Source organism: Dendrobates tinctorius, unplaced genomic scaffold (genome assembly GCF_039654945.1).
Source record: "Dendrobates tinctorius isolate UK_male_01 unplaced genomic scaffold, ASM3965494v1 ptg000192l, whole genome shotgun sequence".
Lineage (NCBI taxonomy): Eukaryota > Metazoa > Chordata > Amphibia > Anura > Dendrobatidae > Dendrobates > Dendrobates tinctorius.
Genome location: NW_027361859.1, coordinates 14,664,204 through 14,688,629, shown reverse-complemented (window position 1 = coordinate 14,688,629; position 24,426 = coordinate 14,664,204). Strand labels below are relative to the sequence as shown.

General features: G+C 44.2%; 2 protein-coding genes across 2 annotated transcripts in view; one reads left to right on the top strand and one right to left on the bottom strand.

Annotated features, from left to right (window-relative positions):
- The window catches only part of LOC141055913 (uncharacterized), a 430,701-nt gene that overhangs the window by 106,889 nt on the left and 299,386 nt on the right, over nucleotides 1-24,426 (bottom strand). The window lies entirely within an intron of this gene.
- The window catches only part of LOC141055915 (uncharacterized), a 218,453-nt gene that overhangs the window by 31,599 nt on the left and 162,428 nt on the right, over nucleotides 1-24,426 (top strand). Inside the window, exons 2-6 of the mRNA XM_073552628.1 lie at nucleotides 3,969-4,118; nucleotides 4,248-4,427; nucleotides 4,511-4,634; nucleotides 4,718-4,815; nucleotides 5,014-5,104. Coding sequence (XP_073408729.1) covers nucleotides 3,969-4,118; nucleotides 4,248-4,427; nucleotides 4,511-4,634; nucleotides 4,718-4,815; nucleotides 5,014-5,104 — 643 coding nt within the window. The remainder of the gene's footprint in view (nucleotides 1-3,968; nucleotides 4,119-4,247; nucleotides 4,428-4,510; nucleotides 4,635-4,717; nucleotides 4,816-5,013; nucleotides 5,105-24,426) is intronic.

The window sequence follows — 24,426 nt, the reverse complement described above, 5'->3', positions numbered from 1 at the left end:
CCTCAGGTCATCAGCATAACGGAGAGCACGGGTAGGGTAGTAGACTGAGACGAGGGAGGAGATGTAGTGTGGTGCTGAGCCGTGGAGTGCTTTGTGGATGAGGGTAATAAGTTTGAACTGGATTCTGGAGTGGATGAGTAGCCAGTGTAATGACTGGCACAAGGTAGAGGCATCGGTGTAACGATTGGAATATGATCCTGGCTGCAGCATTCACGACAGATTGGAGGGGGAGAGTTTGATAAGAGGGAGACCGATTAGAAGAGAGTTACAATAGTCCTGACGAGAATGAATAAGAGAAACAGTAAGAGTTTTTGCAGAGTCAAAAGTAAGAAAAGGTTGAATTCTAGAAATGTTTTTGAGGTGCAGATAACAAGAGTGAGCCAATGATCGGATGTGGGGGGCGAATGAAAGCTTGGAGTCAAATATGACCCCAAAACAGTGGGCATGTTGCTGGGGAGTAATAGTGGAACCACACACAGAAATGGCAATGTCGGGCATAGGTTCATTAAAGGGAGGAAACACAAGGAGTTCAGTCTTTGACAGGTTCAGTTTCAGATATAGTGAGGACATGATGTTAGATACAGCGTTTAGACAATCGCTGGTGTTTTGTAAAAAGATAGGCGTGATGTCAGCAGAAATATATAATTGGGTGTCATCAGCATAGAGATGGTACTGGAAACCAAATCTACTGATGCATAAACCGCATAACGTAAAGTCCATTTCATTTCATCCACGTCCACGAACATATCATGACCACCAGTCTGTTCATGTAGCAGATAACCCTTTCTGCCATATAATACAACCCCCTTTGTCTGAGGTTACCTTCCAGGAGCTCCGCTCCACACGCTGACTCCTTGTCAGTCCTGACTTCACCAACACTGTAGCCGTCCCAGGCTCTGCAGGCACACAATCTCATCACTTGCTATTCAGGAAGTCTGTTCATTACCAGGACCTTCCAACACAGACCCTGCAGGTACACGGCCTCTCCATGTGCAATTCAGGACGTCCGTGCACTCATGGCATGGGACCATCCAACACACAGGCCTTCAGGTCCATGGCCTCTCCATGTGCTCTTCAGGACTCCAGTCCTACTCCCAAGGACCTTCCAACACACAGGCCATCCAGGACCTTACACACTGACCATGTTACCCCAACCCTGGTCTCATTATATCGCCCATAACCACATCCACAGGTGAGGTACCTGTCACATGGGCTGATCATGTGATCGTGACATCACGGCAAATCCTCAACCTTAGGGAAAATGCAGGCCAAATCTTATCCTGCTGGGAGAAATATATCTTCCTTCCAGCACTACTCCTTTCATGGCATCAGTGTTTTTTTTTAAATATTAATAATTGTGAGGGCATAATATTAATAGAACAGAGGCTCTCATACTGAGTGTATGACTGGTAGGGGTCATTATACTGAGTAAGGGGCCGTGGTGGACTGGAAATGCCTTCATACTGAGTGGGAGTACTTATTTTCTGTAACACGTTGTGGTGCCCATAATACTGTGTGAGGTGCTGTGGGGGTCATCAAACTGTGTGTGGTCTGTGGGGTCCATCATACTGTGTGGGAGCCCTCATACTGGGCTACATGGGCACACAGGAGAATAATTTCCTTGTGATGAGTCAGATAGACCAATGGTCTGTATTTATCACTTTCTATCCGATTGCAGTCCTGAATTGATATGGAGTTGTGTGCCAGGAGGGAAACATCAGGTAGTACGTTCTTACGGAAAGCAAAGATATAATGTCAGTGGGAATCTTGATTCCAGGCAGGAAGCATAGCAGAGACAAAGAGTATGGTGAAGTCCTTAGCTCAGGATTGCTGGACTATTGTGGCTTGTAACAAAAGTTATGTACCACTACATGTAACCAGAATGTTCCTGACTCTGCATAATGCAGAAGAAGCATTCATAAAGTGTAGTGCCTCATATCTGATGTATGTACTTCTCATCAAGTTCTTGTTAAGTAAAGAATAGGTTAGATTGGGACTTTGGTCTCTCTCATTCATCTCAATAATGGTTAAGGGTTAGGGTTGCGGTTAAGGTTAGGGCTGTGTTGGGTTATGGTTGTAGTTAGGGTTGGGATTAAGGTAATGGTTGTGTTGGGGTTGTGGATAGGGTTGGGTTTAGGGCTGTGTTAGGGTTGGAATTAGAATTGGGAGGTTTCCATTGTTTAGGCACATCTGGAGTGTCTCTAAACGCGACATGCTGCCACCATCAATTCCAGCCAATTTTGCGTTCAAGAAGTCAAAACGGTGCTCCTCCCTTCCTTCTGAGCCCTGCCATGTGCCGAAACAGTGGATTTTCCCCTACATATGGGGTATTGTACTCAGGAGAAATTGCACAACCAATTTTTTTATTCCATTTTCTTCTGATACCCTTGTGAAAATAAAAAAGTATGGGTCTAAAGTAAATTTTTTTTGTGAAAAAAGTTAAATGTTAATTTTTTCCTTCCAAATTGCTTTTGTTCTCATGAAGCTTCTGAAAGATTAATAAACTTCTTGAATATGATTTTGAGCAACTTGAGGGGTCCAGTTTTTCGAATGGTGTCACTTCTGGGTATTTTCTGTCATATAGACCCCGCAAAGTGACTTCAAATGTGATGTGGTCTCTAAAGAAAATATTTTGTTGGAAAAATGACAACCAAACTTCCCGAGCAAACTTCCCGAAAACAGTACTTTCATGCAACTTTAGTCTAATGTGTATGGGGGAGATAAAATGTAAGTTATTGGATGCTGCCTCTGGCCCAGCCTAATAGACCTTCGTACATTGTAGGCCCAGACACGATTATTCGGCGTGTAAGTATCGCAACTAGGCTGCCCCATACTATCTAGTACTTGGGGGCAGATGGCATTCAGCTGAACTCTGTCACACCTTTTTAGATGCCAAGTTTGCTTTAGACAGCAGCAAGTCGTTAAACTGTCAGGCTATGTGCCCACGCTAGCGTTTTTAAACGCTCAGGAAAAGGATCCCCTTCCCAGAAATCGCGCATCTTTTTCCGCGCGATTTTTGACGCGTTTTTTGGGATCATTGGGGATGGCTAAAAACGCTCAGCAATGCGGAAATTAATGAGCATGCTGCGTTTTTAGCCGCTAAGCGATTCCTGAGCGGTTAAAAACGCATGCATTGGCACAGAAAGCCAAAAACGCATGCTAATTAATTTGATGCATCTTTTAAGCGTTTCTGCAGCGTCTGAGCCGGCTCAAACGCTGTGGGAACGCTTAAAAAAACGCATCGTGTGCACACAGCCTCAGGGTTTTTGATGCTTTTTATGTTTTTTTTTTCGTTTTACAAGAACTGTTGGTGGCAATTTTCTTTTGAAACATTTTAATATCTGTTTTTTTTCTGGTGTTTTTCTTGTAATATAGAAAAGGATAAGGCCAGAAATAATCCCCATAAAACACTGTAGACTTTGTGATCATATAATTTCTGTCTCCGGTGCTTGTGCAAAAAAAAAAAATTTTATAAAAGCCTCAAACTTCTGTGTGTGACTCAGACCTGAGATCTAACGTGATAGAAGATTACAGTGCGGGGAAGACGGGAAACCTTCATATAGACGGCCGGTGGGGATGGAGTCAGTGACGGACTCTGGCCAAATATGTTTCTAGAGCCGTAGTAGAAGATGAAGATGTCGTCCTCACCATGAAGTAGTTATTTCTCCTGTCCCGTGTAATGAATATCTCCTGCAGTATTGCTAATGCCGATTCCAGTGTCGGGAAATGAGACGAGAATTAGTGTTATGGAAGATGAGTCTATGAGGAACGTATTCAGCTGCCGACTCCGAGGAAGAAACTGCTTGTTGTCTGTGGCCTAAATATATAGGTTTTATTAGTAGGTTTAAAGAAGAAAACTAAATACTGTAAAATAATAAATCTCCTCATATGTTTCCCTTATTATCTCCAGTAATTGTATTATTATACAGGATTTTTATGATGTTACATCGGCTCATCTTCTCATTCAGGTTTCTACAATATCGGATCCTCTCAGTGAAGATCTTCTATATAAGAGAATTTTACTGATTTTTGCATCAAAGATGGATATGGACAGAGACAAGATGGCAGAGAAAATATTACACCTCACCCTAGAGATCCTCTTCCGGCTTACTGGAGAGGTGAGAGATTCTGATGATGTCACATTACATCATTCTTATCTAAGGGAATAACAGATGGACAGAACTGGAGAGGTGAGGACTCTAGAAATGTCTGTAGTGAGATTTATTAATGTGTCTCTCCATAACCAGCATTACACAGTAGTGAAGAAGACCACTAGTGAGCGCTGTCAGGACCCTGTGTCTGAGGGATCTGGAAGACTCCTGAGCCCAATCAAGCGGCCTCCACCTTACCCCATGATGCATGAAGACCTCAATGATCAGAAGATCCTAGAACTCACCTGCAAGATGATTGAGCTGCTGACTGGAGAGGTGATACTGTTGGGAATGCTGGGACATTATACAGTAACGCAATGAAGGGATCAGGGAGATGACGGTAGCATTGTATGTGTCAGGTTCCTATACGGTGTCAGGATGTCGCTGTCTATTTCTCCATGGAAGAGTGGGACTGTTTAGAACGACACAAAGATCTGTACAAGGATGTCATGATGAAGGTTCCCCAGCCTCCCACATCACCAGGTAATAGACAAGACTAAATACACATGGCCTATAATTATCTGTATGTAAAGAATGAATTCAGTCCCTGTATGTGTTTCCTCCAGATCTATCCAGTAAGAGGACAACACCAGAGAGATGTCCCCGTCCTCTTCTTCCACAGGACTGTAAACAAGAAGATCCCAGTGTTCCTCAGGATCATCAGGTAGATGGAGAGAAGGTGTCAGGAGATCTCTCCTATGATGTGGAGATGGCTGTGAAGGTCTTGTGCTCAGTTTTGTTTTATCCACCAGTATTATTTGTTTTATACTTGTGTAATAAGAATGGTGGAGATGGCAGGGTTAGAGCTGATCATAGATGTGACTTCTCCATCTGTCTGTAACATTTACAATATTTGTTTCAGAGTGAAGATCTTACCCGTATTAATGCTACAGAGACATATGTGAGAGGTGATGAGTGGTGTAAAGAGGAGATTCCTACATATGACTACACAGGTGAGTAGTATAGGACATGGTTAATGTCCTGTTCTCGCAGGGTTAACTTTTGCTGGACTCCCTTTGGATCTGGGAGGGGTATTTATACCCACTCCAGACTAGGATTCCTGTCAGCTATACCGTTGTTCTGGCTGTGTGTCTGACCCCTTGGTGTGTGTGTATACTGCATTGCTTGTTTGCTTCCCGTATATGACCTGGTCTGTCCCCTCACTCTGTTCTCTGTCTCACATTTTGGTACTATTGTCTTCTCCAGTTCTGACCTCCTGGCGTGGCTATTGTTACTCCGTTACAGTTTGTCCCTATTGTACTGTCTATTGCCCATTCTGGTTTACTGATATCTCGCTACGTCCTGACTATCCTTTCTGTCTAATCCTTTTGTACTGTCGTGCTATTTTGTGCTTTGTCCCCGGCCTGATCTGGTTTATGTCTCTGTCTATGCCCCTTCGTAACATTGTCCCGTAGTTACCCTTTTAGGAGTTTTTCTCAGCTCCTATCTCTCTGGAGTTTAGACCACGCCCTCAGCAGTCACGTGCGTCAGGTCCTGTTAGTCTGGAGCACGCATCGTCACCACTGCTGCTCCGCTCCATAGGTATCTTTGTGCACAGTTTTTGTACTCAGGACACACGCACTGGCTCAGTGGGCAAGTGCAGTGCGGTGTTCCTGACACTAAATTTAAGATATCTCAGCTCTGCACTATTATAAAAAGTTCTCTTTAAATGTCTAATATTTCTTCTTGAAACTCATCTGATAGAAAATATTGGCCCTTACGATAGTTTAGATTGCCAAGAGGCACCGAGCCCCATACTCTAATTACCCCAGAGAGGTTTCTCCACTAGTTACTCATTATTTACTGATGAAGGCTGTTGAGTTTGATCATTTCAGTAGATATGTTATTGTCTATGGTCACAATTTTTGACTACAGTAGTTAGTGCCAAAAATAATCTGTTTTAACCACTTCTCGCAGCCAATTTTTTGTTCCCAATCAGGCCCCATATTCCCATATTTCAAATGTGACGTGTGTCACTTTATGTGCTGATAACTTTGGAATTCTTCACAAAGGATAATAGGAAAAAAAATGGACTTTACAAATTATTTTCCAAATTCTCTTGAATCCAACAATACCCTACATACGGTTGTACACTACTGTCTGGCACATGACAGATTAAGAAGGGAAGTTACGCCATTTATCTATTTGAATGCAGATCTTGCTGGAATAGTTTGCAGACACAATGTTTTGGGGGCACTGTTTGTGGTCACCTGGCAGCGCAAAAGATGCAAACCACGAACAGGCTTGGTACTATGTATCCCGTTTTACAGATCCCGTTGATTGTCTTGCTCATCATCCTTTAACCCTCTACTTGGATCTGGATTTACACATAGTCCCCTAGGCTTAGGCCACGGTGTTACTTGCTGTTCTGTGGTGTAAGATGGCAAGATGAATAGTCATGTAGCCGGGTCAATATCAGGAGGACACAGAAAATACAAAATGCATAAATACCATTTTATTACCCACCACATAGTGCCCAGGTTGTGCTCCAGGAGATATACACCTTAAATTGAGTGGGTTCTGCTCACTATAGTAATGCCAAGTATATGGATCCCAAATGTGATTTGGGCACCCTGCAAGGGCTCAAAAGCGAGATTTGACTTTGGTAGAGCGGATATTGCTGGGTTGGTATATGGTATGGAAGCCATATTGCTTTTCAGGAGCCTTTGAGCCACTAATAATTTGGAAACCTCTGTTTTTCCTTTTCTCCCATGACAGAACCACCTGAGAGAGGGTATGCACCCATCAAGGACAGGAAACCAATTGAATAAAAGGGCGCACCTCTCTTCCATATAAGTTGGTTTCCTGTCATTGAGGGAACCAAAGCAAGAACGGTACACTAAAGACTTACCATGGTCCGGAGGATGTTAAGGGATGGGATGTCTTCCGAAGGTGGGATACATCCACTGGCCAGGAGGTTGGTGCAGCGCCGTGCAGGCAGAGACCTCTTGGCAAAAGTCTCCTGCCGACTCAAGGTCCCTGGTCTACACACAACAGGGCTGCAGGAGCACTCCATGCTGAGGTCTCTGAGACATGCTTCAGGGGTTGCGCACGCGTGGGATGCGCTGGTGGAAGATCCGGCGCACCCCAGTGACAAGCACACCGCAAAGCATGGCCGCTGGGACTGCGCAGGATGCGAGATGTAATATCCAGCGTGTCCTGATGACGCAGCGTGCCGGACGCAATGCGGCCATCCGTGTCTGATCATGTGGGAAGAGAAGCAAAAGGCCAGAAAAAGCCATACACCTGACAAATGCTATTGAGAACTCTGCTATTAGAAGTGGAAAGGAAGAACAAAGATAAAAGAATCTAAATAATAAAAATATTGGAGAAAGAGAAACCAATCACAAACTAAAATGTTTCTATACTAATGCACAAAGCATGGGCAGCAAACAAGGATAATTGGAACTACTAACACAGGAAAAGAAATATGATGTCATTGGAATCACTGAAACTTGGTGGGACGATACACATGATTGGAATACAAGGCTAGAAGGATACAACTTATTTGCAAGAAACAGACTTGATAAACGAGGAGGAGGTGTCGCTTTGTATGTTAGAAACGCGTATATCTGCACAGAGATTGAAGCTTCAGAGACTGGGAGTTCAGTGGAAACTGTTTGGGTAAGAATACAAGGACAGAACAATGGAAAGGACACCATTGTAGGCATTTACTACAGGACGCCTGTGCAAGCTGAAGATATGGATGAACTCTTTATGCATCAAATGGCCAAGTTCTCCAAAAAATATGACAGTTGTCATGGGAAATTTCAACTATCCTGACATTTGTTGGGAATATCTCTCAGGCAAAACTAACAGGTCAAGGAAATTCTTGTCTTCTCTTGCTGACAGCTTTTACTTCCAAAAGGTAGGGGAGAAAACAAGGGGAACTGCTTCCTTGGATCTAATCCTTATAAACAGGGAGGAAATGGTTGAGGAGGTAAAAGTGGCTGGGACCCTAGGAGGAAGCGACCATGCAATTTTAGAATTTTGGATAACTAGAGGAGGAAGACCTGTGAAGACTCAGACGTCAAGGTTAGATTTCAGAACAGCAGATTTTAAGGGATTCAGAAAGAGAATTGGAGGGATCCAATGGCTGGATATCCTTAAAGACAAAAATATCCAGGAAGGATGGGAAATCTTGAAAAATGAAATTCTCAAAGCACAATCGTTAACAATTCCGAAAAGAGGGAAGAATAGGAAGCGTTTACGGAAACCAGGATGGATGAACACAGAACTTAAGCACATGCTAAAAAGGAAGAAAGAAATGTTTTTAAAATGGAAAGAGGGAGGCATATCTAAAGAAGAATATAATGCTGTCTGCAGAAATTGCAGGGCACAAATCAGATTACTAAAGCTGACAATGAATTGAGGCTTGCAAGAGATGTCAAAAGCAATAATAAAGGATTTTGGGGATATGTCAAAAGTAAAAGAAAAGTCAAAGATGCTATAGGATTTTTACAGGATGAAAATGATGAAATGGTAAGACTGGATGTTGAGAAGGCCGAACTTTTAAATTCCTATTTTGCATCTGTTTTCTCCGAGAAAGGAAATGTAACATCAACGGTTCTTCACTGTGCTATTAAGGAAATAGAAGAATCCAGGATATCTATAAACAGAAAGTTAGTGAGGAAACACTTAGCTAACCTAAATGAATTCAAGTCTCCAGGTCCAGATGAATTACACCCCAGAGTTCTGAAGGAGATAGCAGAAGAAATTTTTGAACCCCTCTCCATAATCTTTGACAATTCTTGGAGAACAGGAGAAGTCCCAGAAGACTGGAGAAGAGCAAATGTTGTTCCTATCTTCAAAAAAGGGAAGAAGGTGGACCCAGGGAACTATAGGCCGGTGAGTTTGACTTCTATATCAGGAAAGATCTTTGAACAAATTATTAAACAACATGTATGTAAGTACCTGGACAAGAATGAAGTGATTAAAGAGGCTCAGCATGGGTTTGTAACTAGCAAAGCATTTGACAAAGTATCTCACACAATTCTTATTGAAAAAATGACTAGGTATGGAATGGACAAGGCAACTGTTAGGTGGATTCATAACTGGCTTAGTGATCGGACCCAAAGAGTGGTCGTAAATGGCTGCACATCCAGTTGGAAGAATGTCTCAAGTGGGGTACCACATGTTTTTTAACAGGGAAAAATGCAAAGTACTACATCTTGGCAATAAAAATGAAAAAAGCTATACAGAATGGGAGGAATAGGGCTAAGCAACAGCACATGTGAAAAAGACTTGGGTATACTAATAGATCACAGACTGAATATGAGTCAACAGTGTGATGCAGCAGCAAAAAAGGCAAATGCAATTCTAGGATGTATAAACAGAAGCATACAGTCTAGATCACGTGAAGTCATTATTGCCCTCTACTCCTCTTTGGTCAGATCTCATCAGGAATACTGTGTCCAGTTTTGGGCGCCACATTTTAAAGAAGACAACAAACTAGAGCAAGTTCAGAAAAGAGCGACCAGAATAGTGACTGGTCTGCAAACCCTGTCTTATGAGGAAAGGTTGCAGGATTTGGGAATGTTTAGCTTGCAGAAGAGAAGACTGAGAGGAGACTTAATAGCTGTCTACAAATATCTCAAGGGCTGTCACATTGTAGAAGGATCATCTTTATTCTCATTTGCACAAGGAAAGACTAGAAGCAATGGGATGAAACTGAATGGGAGCAGACACAGATTAGATATTCGAAAAAACTTTTTGACAGTTAGAGTGATCAATGAGTGGAACAGGCTGCCACGAGAGGTGGTGAGTTCTCCTTCAATTGAAGTCTTCAAACAGAGGCTGGACAGACATCTGTCTGGGATGATTTAGCGAATCCTGCTTTGAACAGGGGGTCGGACCAGATGGCCCAGGAGGTCCCTTCCAACTCTATGATTCTATGAGCAGGGCTGGCTGAGGCTCCCTGCACACATTGCACCAGATTTGAATTATGTATGACCCAGAAATCAGGGAAGTACCAGCGAAGGTGTGACAGGACTATCCCTATATATAATGGGATGGTCACAAGAAGATGGCGCCTGGCAGCAACCTCAAGCATGGATGTGCTTCAGAAGCCACAGCAACAGGCACCACGGCAGCAGCATGACCGGGGCCACAGCAGTGGCAGTCGGGCAAGAGGAATAGGGCGGGTTATAAGTCCACCACCTCCAGGGGAGAACTTCCATGTGAACCGATCCTGCCTTCATCTTTGTTACCCTAGTCCAGTGTTTCTCAACTCCAGTCCTCAAGACCCACCAACAGGTCATGTTTTCAGGATTTCCTTAGTATTGCACAGGTGATGGAATTAATGCTTGAGCAGGTGTTGAAATCACCTGTGCAATGCTAAGGATATCCTGAAAACTTGGCCTGTTGGTGGGTCTTGAGGACTGGAGTTGAGAAACACTGCCCTAGTCAGAACGTCAGAATGGTGAGGGATCTCCGAGAAAGTTCAACATGTTGAATAGGTCCCTTCTCTCTACAGGTGCTTCTTACAAAATTAGAGTATCATCAAAAAATGCCTCCATGACACGCCGCATTGATGCAGTAATTGATGAAAAAGGAGCCCCGACCAAGTATTGAGTGCATTTACTGAACATACATTTCAGTAGGCCAACATTTCAGATTTTACAATCATTTTTCAAGCTGGTGTTATAAAGTATTCTAATTTACTGAGATAATGACTTCTGGGTTTTCATTGGCTGTAAGCCATAATCATCAACATTAACAGAAATAAACACTTGAAATAGATCACTCTGAGTGTAATGACTCTGTATAACATATGAGTTTCACGTTTGCTATTGAGGAACTGAAATGTTGAGGTGCCCCCCCCCCTTCCAGGGGAAAATGTTTGTCAGTCTATACACTCAGTGTATGGGCATTATAAGTATAGGAGACCCGCTCCTTTAAACTGGGTAAACATTTTTCGGAGGCCATACTTCACGTCTCTTCAGACACCACCACTAGAACATTAGGGTGAACGTGTTCCGTGATGCAATAGCCACTATATTTTTTTGCAAGGGTGTTTATGATAGTCGTAAAAAAATATTTACACAGTACGTTGATGTGTACCCTTCAGGGGGAAATGTTACAAGTATAGGAGACCTGCTCCTTTAAACTGGGAAAACATTTTTCGGAGACCATACTCCACATTTCTTCCTTGGGAGATTGGAGTGTGTGCAAATTTTGGGCAGACCTTGTATTCACTTCATGAGCAAACTTTAGGTGACTTAACCCCTTCCTGACATCCGACGTACTATCCCGTCCACGGTACCCGGGCCCGTATGACCGTGGACGGGATAGTACGTCTACCGCGATCAGCGGCGCCCACGTGGTGAGCGCCGCTGATCGCGGCCGGGTGTCAGCTGATTATCACAGCTGACACCCGGCACTATGTGTCAGGGGCGGTCACGGACCGCCCCCGACACGTTAACCCCTTGCACACCGCGATCAAACATGATCGCGGTGTACCGGGAGTTAAAGGGAAGCATCGGCAGGGAGGGGGCTCCCTCCGTGCTTCCCTGAGCCCCCCCACGGCAGCGCAATGTGCAGTGCTGCTGCGGGGGGCTCCTATCCTCCAGGCCCCCGAATCCAAGATGGCGACGGGGGCCTTCGGGGACCTGAGGAAGCTGGCTTCCTCAGTGCCTGCAAAGCGCAGGCAAGAGGAAGTCTTCTTCAATGCCTGTGACAGATTGCTGATCTGTCACAGTGATCTGTGATGTGACAGATCAGCGATCTGTCACAGGACAGTGATGTCCCACCTGGGACTATGTAATAAAGTTAAAAAAAAATTAAAAAAAAAATGTAAAAATAAATTTAAAAAAATCGCCAAATAAATTAGAAAAAAAAAAAAAATATTCCCTCAATAAATCCATTTTTTGGAAATAATAAAAAAAAAAACAATAAAAGTACACATATTAGGTATCGCCGCGTCCGTAATGACCCGCCCTATAAAACTGTCCCATTAGTTAACCCTTTTAGCGAACCCCTTAAAAAATAAAAATAAAAAACGAAGCAAAAAATAATGATTTATTATCATACCGCCAAACAAAAAGTGTAATAACGCGCGATCAAAAAGACACATATAAATATCCATGGTACCGCTGAAAACGTCATCTTGTCCCGCAAAAAACGAGCTGCCACACAGCATCATCAGCGAAAAAATAAAAAAGTTATAGCTCACAGAATAAAGCGATGCAAAAATAATTATTTTTTATATAAAATAGTTTTCATTGCATAAAACCGACAAAAACATAAAAAAACGACCTAAATGAGGTATCGCTGTAACCGTACTGACCCGAAGAATAAAACCGCTTTATCAATTTTACCGCATGCGGAACGGTGTAAACGCACCCCCCCAAAAGAAATTCATGAAACGCTGGTTTTTGTTCATTCTGCGTTCCAAAAATAGGAATAAAAAGCGATCAAAAAATGTCACGTGCCCGAAAATGGTACCAATAAAAACGTCAACTGGTCCCGCAAAAAATAAGACCTCACATGACTCAGTGGGTCAAAATACGGAAAAATTATAGCTCTCAAAATGTGGTGATGCAAAAACTATTTTACAATAAAAAGCGTCTTTTAGCGTGTGACAGCCGCCAAACATAAAAACCGCCATAAATAGTAAGTCAAACCCCCCGTTATTACCCCCTTAGTTAGGGAAAAATAATAAAACTAAAAAAAAAGTATTTATCTCCATTTTCCCGTTAGGGTAAGGCTGTGTGCACACGCTGCGGATTAGGTGCGGATTCATCCGCGCGGATTTTGTAAAATCCGCAGGTGAAACCGCAGGTCAAAAGACCTGCGGATTGCTCTGCGGTTTTGTCCTGTGGTTTTTTATCTCCTCAATAGAGGAGATGGCAAACCGCAGGAGAATCCGCAGAAAGAATTGACATGTCAATTCTTTCTGCGGATTGAAAACCGCAGATAATCCGCGCGGAAAATTCTGCACCGTCTGCACTGCGGTTTTTGATTCCCATAGGGAATCATGGTACTGTACACCGCAGCAGAAACTGCTACGGGTCCGCAGCAGCCAAAACCGCTGCGGAACCGCAGCAAAATCCGCAGCGTGTGCACACAGCCTTAGGGTTAGGGCTAGGGTTAGGGCTAGGGTTAGGGTTAGGGTTAGGGTTAGGGTTAGAGCTAGGGTTAGGGCTAGGGTTAGGGCTAGGGTTAGGGCTCAGATTAGGGTTAGGGGTGTGTTGGGGTTAGGGTTGGAGTTATAATTGGGGGTTTCCACTGTTTGGGAACATCAGGGGCTCTCCAAATGCAACATGGCGTCTGATCTCAATTCCAGCCAATTCTGAGTTGAAAAAGTCAAATGGTGCTCCTTCCCTTCCAAGCTCTGCCATGCGCCCAAACAGTGTTTTACCCCCACATGTAGGGTATCAGCCTACTCAGGACAAATTGCAAAACAATTTTTGGGGTCCAATTTCTCCTGTTACCCTTAGGAAAATAAAAAATTGGGGGCAAAAATATCATTTTTGTGGAAAAAAATGATTTTTTTATTTTCACGTCCGAGTGTTATAAACTTCTGTGAAGCACTTGGGGGTTCAAAGTGCTCACCACACATCTAGATAAGTTCCGTGGGGGGTCTAGTGTCCAAAATGGGGTCACTTGTGGGGAGTTTCAATAGTTTAGGTACATCAGGGGCTCTCCAAACGCACATGACACCCGCAGACCATTCCATCAAAGTCTGCATTCCAAAACGTCACTGCTTCCCTTCCGAGCCCTGACGTGTGTCCATACAGTAGTTTTCTCCCACATATGGGGTGTCAGCGTACTCAGGCCAAATTGGACAACAACTTTTGGGGGTCCAATTTCTCCTGTTACCCTTGGGAAAATGAAAAAATTGGGGACTAATTGATCATGTTTGTGGAAAAAATACGATTTTTTTATTTTCATGCCCTGGCATTATAAACTTCAGTGAAGCCCTTGGGGGTTCAAAGTGCTCACCTCACATCTAGATAAGTTCCTTAGTCGGTCTAGTTTTCAAAATGGGGTCATTTGTGGGGGGGTTTCCACTGTTTAGGTACATTAGGGGCTCTCCAAAGGCAACATGACACCCGCAGACCATTCCATCATAGTCTGCATTCCAAAACGTCACTACTTCCCTTCCGAGCCCCGACGTGTGCCCATACAGTAGTTTTCTCCCACATATGGGGTATCAGCATACTCAGGACAAATTGGACAACAACTTTTGGGGTCCAATTTCTCCTGGTACCCTTGGGAAAATAAAAAAAATGGTGACTAAAAGATCATGTTTGTGGAAAAAATACAAATTTTTTATTTTCACGCCCGGGCGTTATAAACTTCTGTGAAGCACTGGGGGGTTCAAAGTGCTCACCACACATCTAGATAAGTTCCTTGGGGGGTCTAGTTTACAAAATGGTGTCATTTGTGGGGGGTTTCCACTGTTTAGGTACATTAGGGGCTCTCCAAAGGCAACATGACACCCGCAGACCATTCCATCAAAGTCTGCATTCCAAAACGTCACTACTTCCCTTCCGAGCCCCGACGTGTGCCCATACAGTAGTTTTCTCCCACATATGGGGTATCAGCATACTCAGGACAAATTGGACAACAACTTTTGGGGTCCAATTTCTCCTGGTACCCTTGGGAAAATAAAAAAAATGGTGACTAAAAGATCATGTTTGTGGAAAAAATACGAATTATTTATTTTCACGCCCGGGCATTATAAACTTCTGTGAAGCACTGGGGGTGAAAGTGCTCACCACACATCTAGATAAGTTCCTTAGGGGGTCTAGTTTCCAAAATGGTGTCATTTGTGGGGGGTTTCCACTGTTTTGGTACATCAGGAGTTTTCCAAACGCGACATGGTGTCCGATCTCAATTCCAGCCAAAAACGTCAAATGGCGCTGCTTCCCTTCCGAGCTCTGTCATTCGCCCAAATAGTGGTTTACCCCCACATGTGGGGTATCAGCGTACTCAGAACAAATTGCACAATAACTTTTATGGTCCTGTTACCCTTGGAAAAATAAGAATTGAGGGTGAAAAGATCATTTTTGTGGAAAAAATATGATTTTTTAATTGTATGGCTTTATGTTATAAACTTCTGTGAAACCCATGGGGGTTCAAAGTTCTCACCACACATCTAGATAAGTTCCTTAGGGGGTCTAGTTTCCAAAATGGTGTCATTTGTGGGGGGTTTCCACTGTTTTGGTACATCAGGGGTTTTCCAAACGCGACATGGTGTCCGATCTCAATTCCAGCCAAAAACGTCAAATGGCACTGCTTCCCTTCCGAGCTCTGCCATGCGCCCAAATAGTGGTTTACCCCCACATGTGGGGTATCAGCGTACTCAGGACAAATTGCACAATAACTTTTAGGGTCCTGTTACCCTTGGGAAAATAAAAATTGGGGTGAAAAGATCATTTTTGTGGAAAAAATATGATTTTTTAATTGTACCGCTGTACGTTATAAACTTCTGTAAAGCCCTTGTGGGTTCAAAGCTCTCACCACATATCTAGATAAGTTCCTTGGGGGGTCTAGTTTCCAAAATGGGGTCACTTGTAGGGGGTTTCCACTGTTTAGGTACATCAGGGACTCTCCAAACGTGACATGGCGTCCGATCTGAATTCCAGCCAATTTTGCATTGAAAAAGTCAAACGGCGCTCCTTCCATTCTGAGCTCTGCCATGCGCCAAAACAGTCGTTCCCCCCCACAAATCAGGTATCAGCGTACTCAGGACAAATTGCACAATAACTTTTGCAGTCCAATTTCTCCTGTTACCCTTGGTAAAATAAAAAAAATTGAACCTGAAGTATTTTTTTTGTGAAAAAAAGTTAGATGTTCATTTCTTTTTAAATATTCAAAAAAATTCCTGTGACGCACCTAATGGGTTAATAAACTTCTTGAATGTGGTTTTGAGCACCTTAAGGGGTTCAGTTTTTAGAATGGTGTCACTTTTGGGTATTTTCTATCATATAGACCCCTCAAAGTGGCTTCAAATGTGATGTGGTCCTAAAAATAAAATGGTGTTGTAAAAATGAGAAATCGCTGGTCAACTTTTAACCCTTATAACTTCCTAACAAAAAAAAATTTTGGTTCCAAAATTGTGCTGATGTAAAGTAAACATGTGGGAAATGTTACTTATCAAGTTTTTTGTGTGCCGTATCTCTGTGATTTAAGGGCATAAAAATTCAAAGTTGGAAAATTGCGAAATTTTCAAAATTTTTGCCAAATTTCCATTTTTTTCACAAATAAACGCAAGTTATTTGAATGAAATTTTACCACTAACATGAAGTACAATATGTCACGAGAAAACAATGTCAGAATCACCGGGATCAATGGAAGCGTTCCAGAGTTATGACCTCATAAAGGTACAGTGGTCAGAATTGTAAAAATTGGCCCGGTCATGAACGTGCAAACCACCCTTGGGGGTGAAGGGGTTAAAAAAATTAGAATAATGGGATCTTTGGTTTCATGTGGCAATCCAGTACGTGTTCAAAGGTTTATTCGGGTGCGTGTAACTTTGGTGCAGGGCAGGCATTGCATTAAATGCATAAGCAAACAGTATGGGCATACCAAATAAATACAGGGAACTTTGGTTGCATGTGGCCATCCAGTACTTGTGATCAAAGGCTTATTGGGGTGCGTGTAACTTTGGTGCAAGGCAGGCCTTGCATTCAATGCATAAGCAAAGAGTATGGGAGTACCAAATGAATACTGGGAACAATGGCTGCATGTGGCCATCCAGTACCTTGATTCAAAAGCTTATTGGGGTGCGTGTAACGTTGGTGCAGGGCAGGCCTTGCATTCAATGCATAAGCAAACAGTATGGGAGTACCAAATGAATACTGGGAACTTTGGTTGCACTTGGCCTTCTAGTACGTGTGTTCAAAGGCTTATTGGGATGCATGTAACTTTGGTGCAGGTCAGGTCTTGGATTCAATGCATAAGCAAACAGTATGGGAGACATACTTTCTTCTAATGGGAACATTTTTGTCATGAGGCCCTCAAGTACATCTGTTGAAAGGCTTATTGGGGTGCGTGTTACTTTGGTGCAGGCCAGGCCTTGCATTCAATACTTAAACAAGCAGTATGGGAGTACCAAATTAATAATGTGACCTTGGTTTTCATGTGGCCATCCAGTACGTGGGTTCAAAGGCTTATTGGTGTGTGTTACTTTGGTGCAGGGCAGGCCTTGCATTCAATGCATAAGCTAACAGTATGGGAGACACACTTTCTTTTAATGGGAACTTTTTGTCATGAGGCCCTCAAGTACGTCTCATCATAGGGGTATTGGGATGCGTCCTAATTTTTGGCAGGCCAGCCACTCACTCCATAGGCAATAACAGTATAGGAGAGCCACTGTTTAATAATGACCCTTTAAGAATAGTAATGCCAACTGATGCCCCTATAAAAATAGGCTCTGTGACTTTCAGAGTCCCTCCTTTTTTTAAATGAAACAGGATGTGTCTGATGATGTGTCACACACCACATGGCCAGCTAAGGTTGTTAAATGTTAAAATGACATTTCCCAGTGAATGCATTTTTCTTGGTTGAAAGCAATGGTAAAGTTGAAAAACGCATCAAATACGCTACGTGTGAACATAGCCCAAGTGGTGGAGGAACGTTTTTGTTTTGGGTTATTTATTTTGCCTTATATAAAAGTAATTTCCCTAGAAAGGATGTTCCTTAACATATTTTCTTGGAAAATCCATTTTTTTTTTTGTTTTTGTATGTTTTAGTGTGCGCCTGTAAAAGTGGCATAACACTCTGACAACATTGGTCACAGCAGTGACCTGGGAGTCAGAAATGCTTCCAGGGTTATTCCCCATGCTATTCCTATGTAATTTGAGCATTGTTTTCATCATTTTCAGATGTTTTTAGCCTTTAAAAGGACCCCCTCGGGGTGGTTATAGTAAAAATACTCGATTTTCCCATAGACTTACATTGGGCTCATTGCTCGGGTCCAGTACCCAAGTATTACAATTTGCTCGACCTGAGCAACGAGCACCCAAGCATTTTAGTGCTCGTTCATCACTAGAGCTCGCGCAATCTCCGTCAGTCCATGGGTAGTCTCAGTAACTTGAATGTTATTGGATTTGCTGCGACTTCTAACTCTCCCTAAGTAACTAAATAGTCGGTGACCGATCACACATCTCAGTCTACTCACGGGAGCCCCTCCCTCTGGATCACACCGTCCAATTTGGATCACTTCAGGCTCTCGATCCATCTGAGTCTCTCAGGCAGGGCTTCTCCTCTCAATTTACCTCATGAAAGCCAGACGCTACCACTTCCTGTTTCCAGAGCTTTCTTCTCTTGTTCAGAGGTGACCTCTAATGGCCGAACTAAGTTATCGCAGCATCATTTCTTCTAAAAGAAAACATTGAAAACATGCTACTCTCCACCCCACTTATAATTTTGCATCCCGACAAATGGCTTCTCACAACTCACATGCAGCACATACTCATCAGGATTATACCATATTGGGGGAACACCAGCTGTGCTCCTCTCCGACCTCCGTAAGCCAGAACCTGCTGTACTCAATGGAACATTGGTCATATCTGGTGAAAGAGTAACATCAGGGACCCTATCGAGTACATCTGGAATTTGCACTGTCAGACTCTGCACTTCTGGGAGTTCGCCCTCAAAGTCATCTCAAAAGTCACATTCAACATTGCTCGGTTTTATCACCGTTGGGGGATCAGATGACTCAGGGGGACAGACAGGTGTGTCGGACGTACACTGGTACACTGGCACGGGGTAGTAGTCATGGGCGAGTCCACTAAGTCACAGTCAGTGAGCACCCTGGCCCCTTGCACGTAGAAAGACAGATAAAGTTCCAGCCCTATTGCACAGTTAGTTACCTCCAGCACACAGTTGCTTCCCTTACAGGAACGACATCCTCCAGATCTTCCAACGGTAGAAAACTTTTAAGAAAGATGAAATGAATGAGGTAACACCTCCTGCGCTTTCCCTATCAAACATATGCAGCTTCGTCAGCTCCCATCCGGTTCAGAGAATCAACAGTCTTTTGGTGGGCACTTCCACAGTTCCGGTGCCCTTTTTCACTGCCCGGCAGTCCTTGACAGTATTTTATTCCCCTCCAGGGGTAGACTCTGCTCCCGACAATGAAGAGTGCCCTGCCGTAGGCAAAGTTGCCTGGGCACTACTCCAGAAGCAGGAACTTCCTGCCTCTTTTAGGCTGTTAATACAATCCCCCTGTTTAACCCCTTCTAACTCTAGTCTAATCATATGAACATAGTGCAGTTTACACAACACAGTAACAGGTATACAAACACAGCACATACATTTATAAACCATCAATACTTTAGTACATACATCATCAGGGTACCGCATGGGGTACACTTGCCCGGCTTATAGGAGAAAGGGGGCAAATGAGGGACCCCGTCACCTCCTTACACCCCTCCCTCCTAAAATATGGTCATCCCCAACCATAATGGCTCCTGAAACAGAAAAGCAACATAGTCCATTAAAAAGAGCGCAGTCTGTCTTCTGCCGATGGGTCGAATGTGACTTTGGCTGGATTAATACCCCAAAAACACAAGAGTCTCAGTTTTTCTCAAAGTGGGTCTGTCTGACCCCAGTCCCCTAGGTTCCTGGGACCCATTCAACATCCTGGCCTGATGGCCACTTAACACCAGTTCACACAGTCTCGACCTGGCTCGCTCCTCGGGTGCTCCTGCACAAATTCTTTTCCTCCCTACTTTGAGAAGATCACGGGTGCACTATAATGCTGGGGGGCTGCTTTTTAATGGGGGAACAGTTCAAAGTTACAAAAAGAGCAAAGTTCAGGGAGAAAATAGTCCAGTTCCTAAAGCTGCCACAGCAACCAACCCTCGTAGGGTTTCAGCCCCATGATCCAACAGGGGATGAGCAATGGGCACAACTAGAACTTGAGGGAGGAAAAAAAAGCAAAATTGTTCCACCGTGACCGTATTGGCCACCACTGGCACTTAGTCCTTGGTGCTATATTGGGCGCTCACTACCCTTTTAGAGACGCGGAACTGTCTCTCCCCTGGGGCACCTGGCACAACATCTTAAAGGGGCCGCATCAATCAATGCACGGCCGCTAATTGGTATAGTGGGCCGCATTCGGACCCTGCACCACATTGTAATTATGGGACGAGGATCTGGTGGAGTAGTCTCCACTATTTCTTCTGCTCCACACCCCCTCCAGTGGTGGCCCCATGGCTCCCAGAGCCGCCTGCTCTGGTGATTCATCTTTGGCTGCCACATTTTGTCCGGGCACCGCTCCCTCCCGCCTAACCGCAGGAGCTGTGGCCGTTGCAGTCAACCTCTCACAATGCTGAACCTCTTGCAGTGGTCCTTCCTCCCAACTGGAGGCCATCCTCACAGCCACTGCATATGGCCCTCGAGGCCCATGTTCCTTTATAAAAGTGACACGGTCCCATAACTGAAGGGGGCCTTCAAAATCAATGGAGCCGGCATTGACATAGACCTTGTTCCCAGTGCTGGTCTCCAGGATAAAGCCATAACCCTTCCTGGAGTCAAAGTGGCGGATCACACCGCTGGTCATTTGTCCAGCCATAGCTCCCTCATCGGGGCGCTGCATTTCCTTTACAATGCAGTGCTCTTGCGTCTTCTCTTTGATTACATTTTGGATCCACTGAGCCTCTCCAGCAGGGGGCTCCTCCGAGCATGTGCTGCTGGTGCCGGACAGAACAGGCGCGGGCTGATAGGACGCAGGTGCCACCAACACTGGGGACGACGGTGAAGGTGGGAGACGGGATGTGACTGTAGAAGATGACAGGGCCACAGGAGGCGAAGGAGCAGTGGTCGAGATGACAGGTCGGTCGGGCGGGAGCTCCCTACTCACCATGGCTGCGTCCGCTGACACTCTTCTTGCATGGCTGCGGGAGCCGGTGATCATGATTGTAACAATCCCCCTCAGGGCAGCCTCCAGAGTCTTCTGGACCCTTTCCAGTTACAGTTTGGACATCGCCAGTCCCATGAGTTCATTAGTTCCTCATTCTCTCCGGCTGCTTGTCTGGCTGCTGGAAAGGGTGACACTCCCCCAGCTCTTCCGTCCATCAGGCCTCGAAGTTCAGGCCCGTCTCCTCCCGGGCCACAGACCGCCTCCAGTCTTGGCGGACGATGCCGGCGTGGAATGACATGCTGCGCCTCTGCATAATATCCAGCAATGGTGTCTCATCCATCAACAGATTGTCTTACTGTCGGACTCCCGTTCATTGGTGGAGTCTCTTCTGGCTGCTCCACCCTTTTCCTCGCACTCTGCTGGCAAGGCTGGAGCTACTTTGCCCGCACACATTTCAGGCGGGCATTATTTACAGGGGTGTGTGGCCTCCTTTTGGCGCCAAGTTCCTTCCATGATGCTCACAAAAGGCAACACCATCCTCAGCTTTCACGTCAACGGCCACTATCTTCTTGGCAGCGGTTGGCGCCATCTTTAATTCATCAACAGCCACCATCTTTGACTTTTTCACGACAGTCACCAATCCACAAATCCTGGGAATCCTCTCTACCATTCTCTCAGTTGCAGGGCTGCTGGTGTCGATCCTGCCGACTTCGCCAAATGTAACAAGGTGGCACGGGGTGTTATTCATGGGCGAGTTCACTAAGTCACAAGTCAGTGAACACCCTGGCCCCTTGCACATAGAAAGACAGATAAAGCCCCAGCCCTGTGGCATATTTAGTTACCTCAGCATACAGTTGCTCTCCTTACTGAAACGGCATCTTCCAGATGCACCACACGTCACGCTTCAGTTCCAACGGTAGAAAACTTTTAATGAAGATGAAATGAATGAGGTAACACTTCCTGCACTTTCCCTATCAAAAATATGCAGCTTCTTCGGCTCCCATCCGGTTTCTGAGAACCAACAGTCTTTTGGTGGGCACTTCAACAGTTCCAGTGCCTGTTCCCACTGCCCAGCAGTCCTTGGAAGTATTTAATTACCCTCCAGGGGTAGATTCTGCTCCTGACAATGAAGAGAGTCCTGCCGGGGCACTACTCCAGAAGCAGGAACTTCCTGCCTCTTTTAGGCTGTTAATCCAGCCCCCCTGTTTAACCCCTTCTATCACTAGTCTAATCATATGAACATAGTGCGGTTTACACAACACGGTAACAGGTATACAAACACAGCACATACATTGATAAAACATCAATACATTAGTACATAGGTACATCATCAGGGTACTGCATGCGGTACACATGCCCAGCTTATAGGAGAGGGGGCAAATGAGGGTCCCTGCCACCTCCTTACAGCACCACTGTGCAGGTCTAGTGTGCCAACCTCCGCAGGTAGATAGGGAGATAGTAGAATTTTACTAGGGTTATTTTGTCCCCCTCCCCGCTTTCTAATTGTTTACAGACAAAATATCTTCCTATGTGTCCTTGTGAGTCAGTATTGTTATCTAAATGCTTATATAAAATTATTTTCTAAATATCACTATTAAAAGTTGTTTTATTTGATCTATTTCAATATTTTGTATGCAGTTTGGTGATTAGCTTTATTTTTTGGTACTTCCTATCCCATATACAGTGATTTATGTTTAAACTCTATTCATCTCCTTCCAGGGGACCGGGAAAGAGTCCAAGACTTTTAAAGGTATCTTATTGAGGTGGATAAGAGAAGCTATCAAGAGAGCCTACACAGGTGCAGGTAGAGCAGTGCCAGAAAATCTGAAAGCCCGCTCTACGAGAGCGATGGCAACCTCCAGAAAAATCTGACGTATAAATAGAATAGATTTATAAGGCTGCATCTTGGACTTCTCCTTCTACTTTTTATAGGCACTATAGACTGAATCTATCTGCCTACTCTGACCTCACATTTGGGAGGGTTATTGAGGCTGCGATCCCTCATACATGGCACTGGTTCTCTGTAACTCTCTTGGTGCTTTCATGGGTGACAGAAAAACATGTATATTACTTACCGGTAATGTGTTTTTTTCGCAACCCATGACAGCACTCCTTTTATTAAGTTGATCACCTTCTTTGAGTGTGGTTTAAGTTATTCATGTGTGGGGAAAGTAAAGAGTAATGATAATACAGTCATGGCCAAAAGTATTGACACCCCTGCAATTCTGTCAGATAATATTCAGTTTCTTCCTGAAAATAATTGCAAACACAAATTCTTTGGTATTATTATCTTCAAGTAATTTGTCTTAAATGAAAAAACACAAAAGAGAATGAAGCAAAAAGCAAAACATTGATCATTTCACACAAAACTCCAAAAATGGGCCGGACAAAAGTATTGGCACCCTCAGCCTAATACTTGGTTGCACAACCTTTAGCCAAAATAACTGCGACCAACCGCTTCCGGTAACCATCAATGAGTTTCTTACATTGCTCTGCTGGAATTTTAGACCATTCTTCTTTGGCAAACTACTCCAGGTCCCTGACATTTGAAGGGTGCCTTCTCCAAACTGCCATTTTTAGATCTCTCCACAGGTGTTCTATGGGATTCAGGTCTGGACTCATTGCTGGCCACCTTAGAAGTCTCCAGTGCTTTCTCTCAAACCATTTTCTAGTGCTTTTTGAAGTGTGTTTTGGGTTATTGTCCTGCTGGAAGACCCATGACCTCTGAGGTAGACCCAGCTTTCTCACACTGGGCCCTAAATTATGCTGCAAAATTTGTTGGTAGTCTTCTGACTTCATAATGCCACGCACACGGTCAAGCAGTCCAGTGCCAGAGGCAGCAAAGCAACCCCAAAACATCAGGGAACCTCCGCCATGTTTGACTGTAGGGACCGTGTACTTTTCTTTGAATGCCTCTTTTTTCTCCTGTAAACTCTATGTTGATGCTTTTGCCCTAAAAGCTCTACTTTTGTCTCATCTGACCAGAGAACATTCTTCCAAAATGTTTTAGGCTTTTTCAGGTAAGTTTTGGCAAACTCCAGCCTGGCTTTTTTATGTCTCGGGGTAAGAAGTGGAGTCTTCCTGGGTCTCCTACCATACAGTCACTTTTCATTCAGATGCCGACGGATAGTACTGGTTGACACCGTTGTACTCTCGGACTGCAGGGCAGCTTGAACTTGTTTGGATGTTAGTGGCGGTTCTTTATCCAACATCCGCACAATCTTGCGTTGAAATCTCTTGTCAATTTTTCTTTTCCGTCCACATCTAGGGAGGTTATCCACAGTGCCATGGGCTTTAAACTTCTTGATGACACTGCGCACGGTAGACACAGGAACATTCAGGTCTTAGGAGATGGACATGTAGCCTTGAGATTGCTCATGCTTCCTTACAATTTGGTTTCTCAAGTCCTCAGACAGTTCTTTGGTCTTCTTTCTTTTCTCCATGCTCAATGTGGTA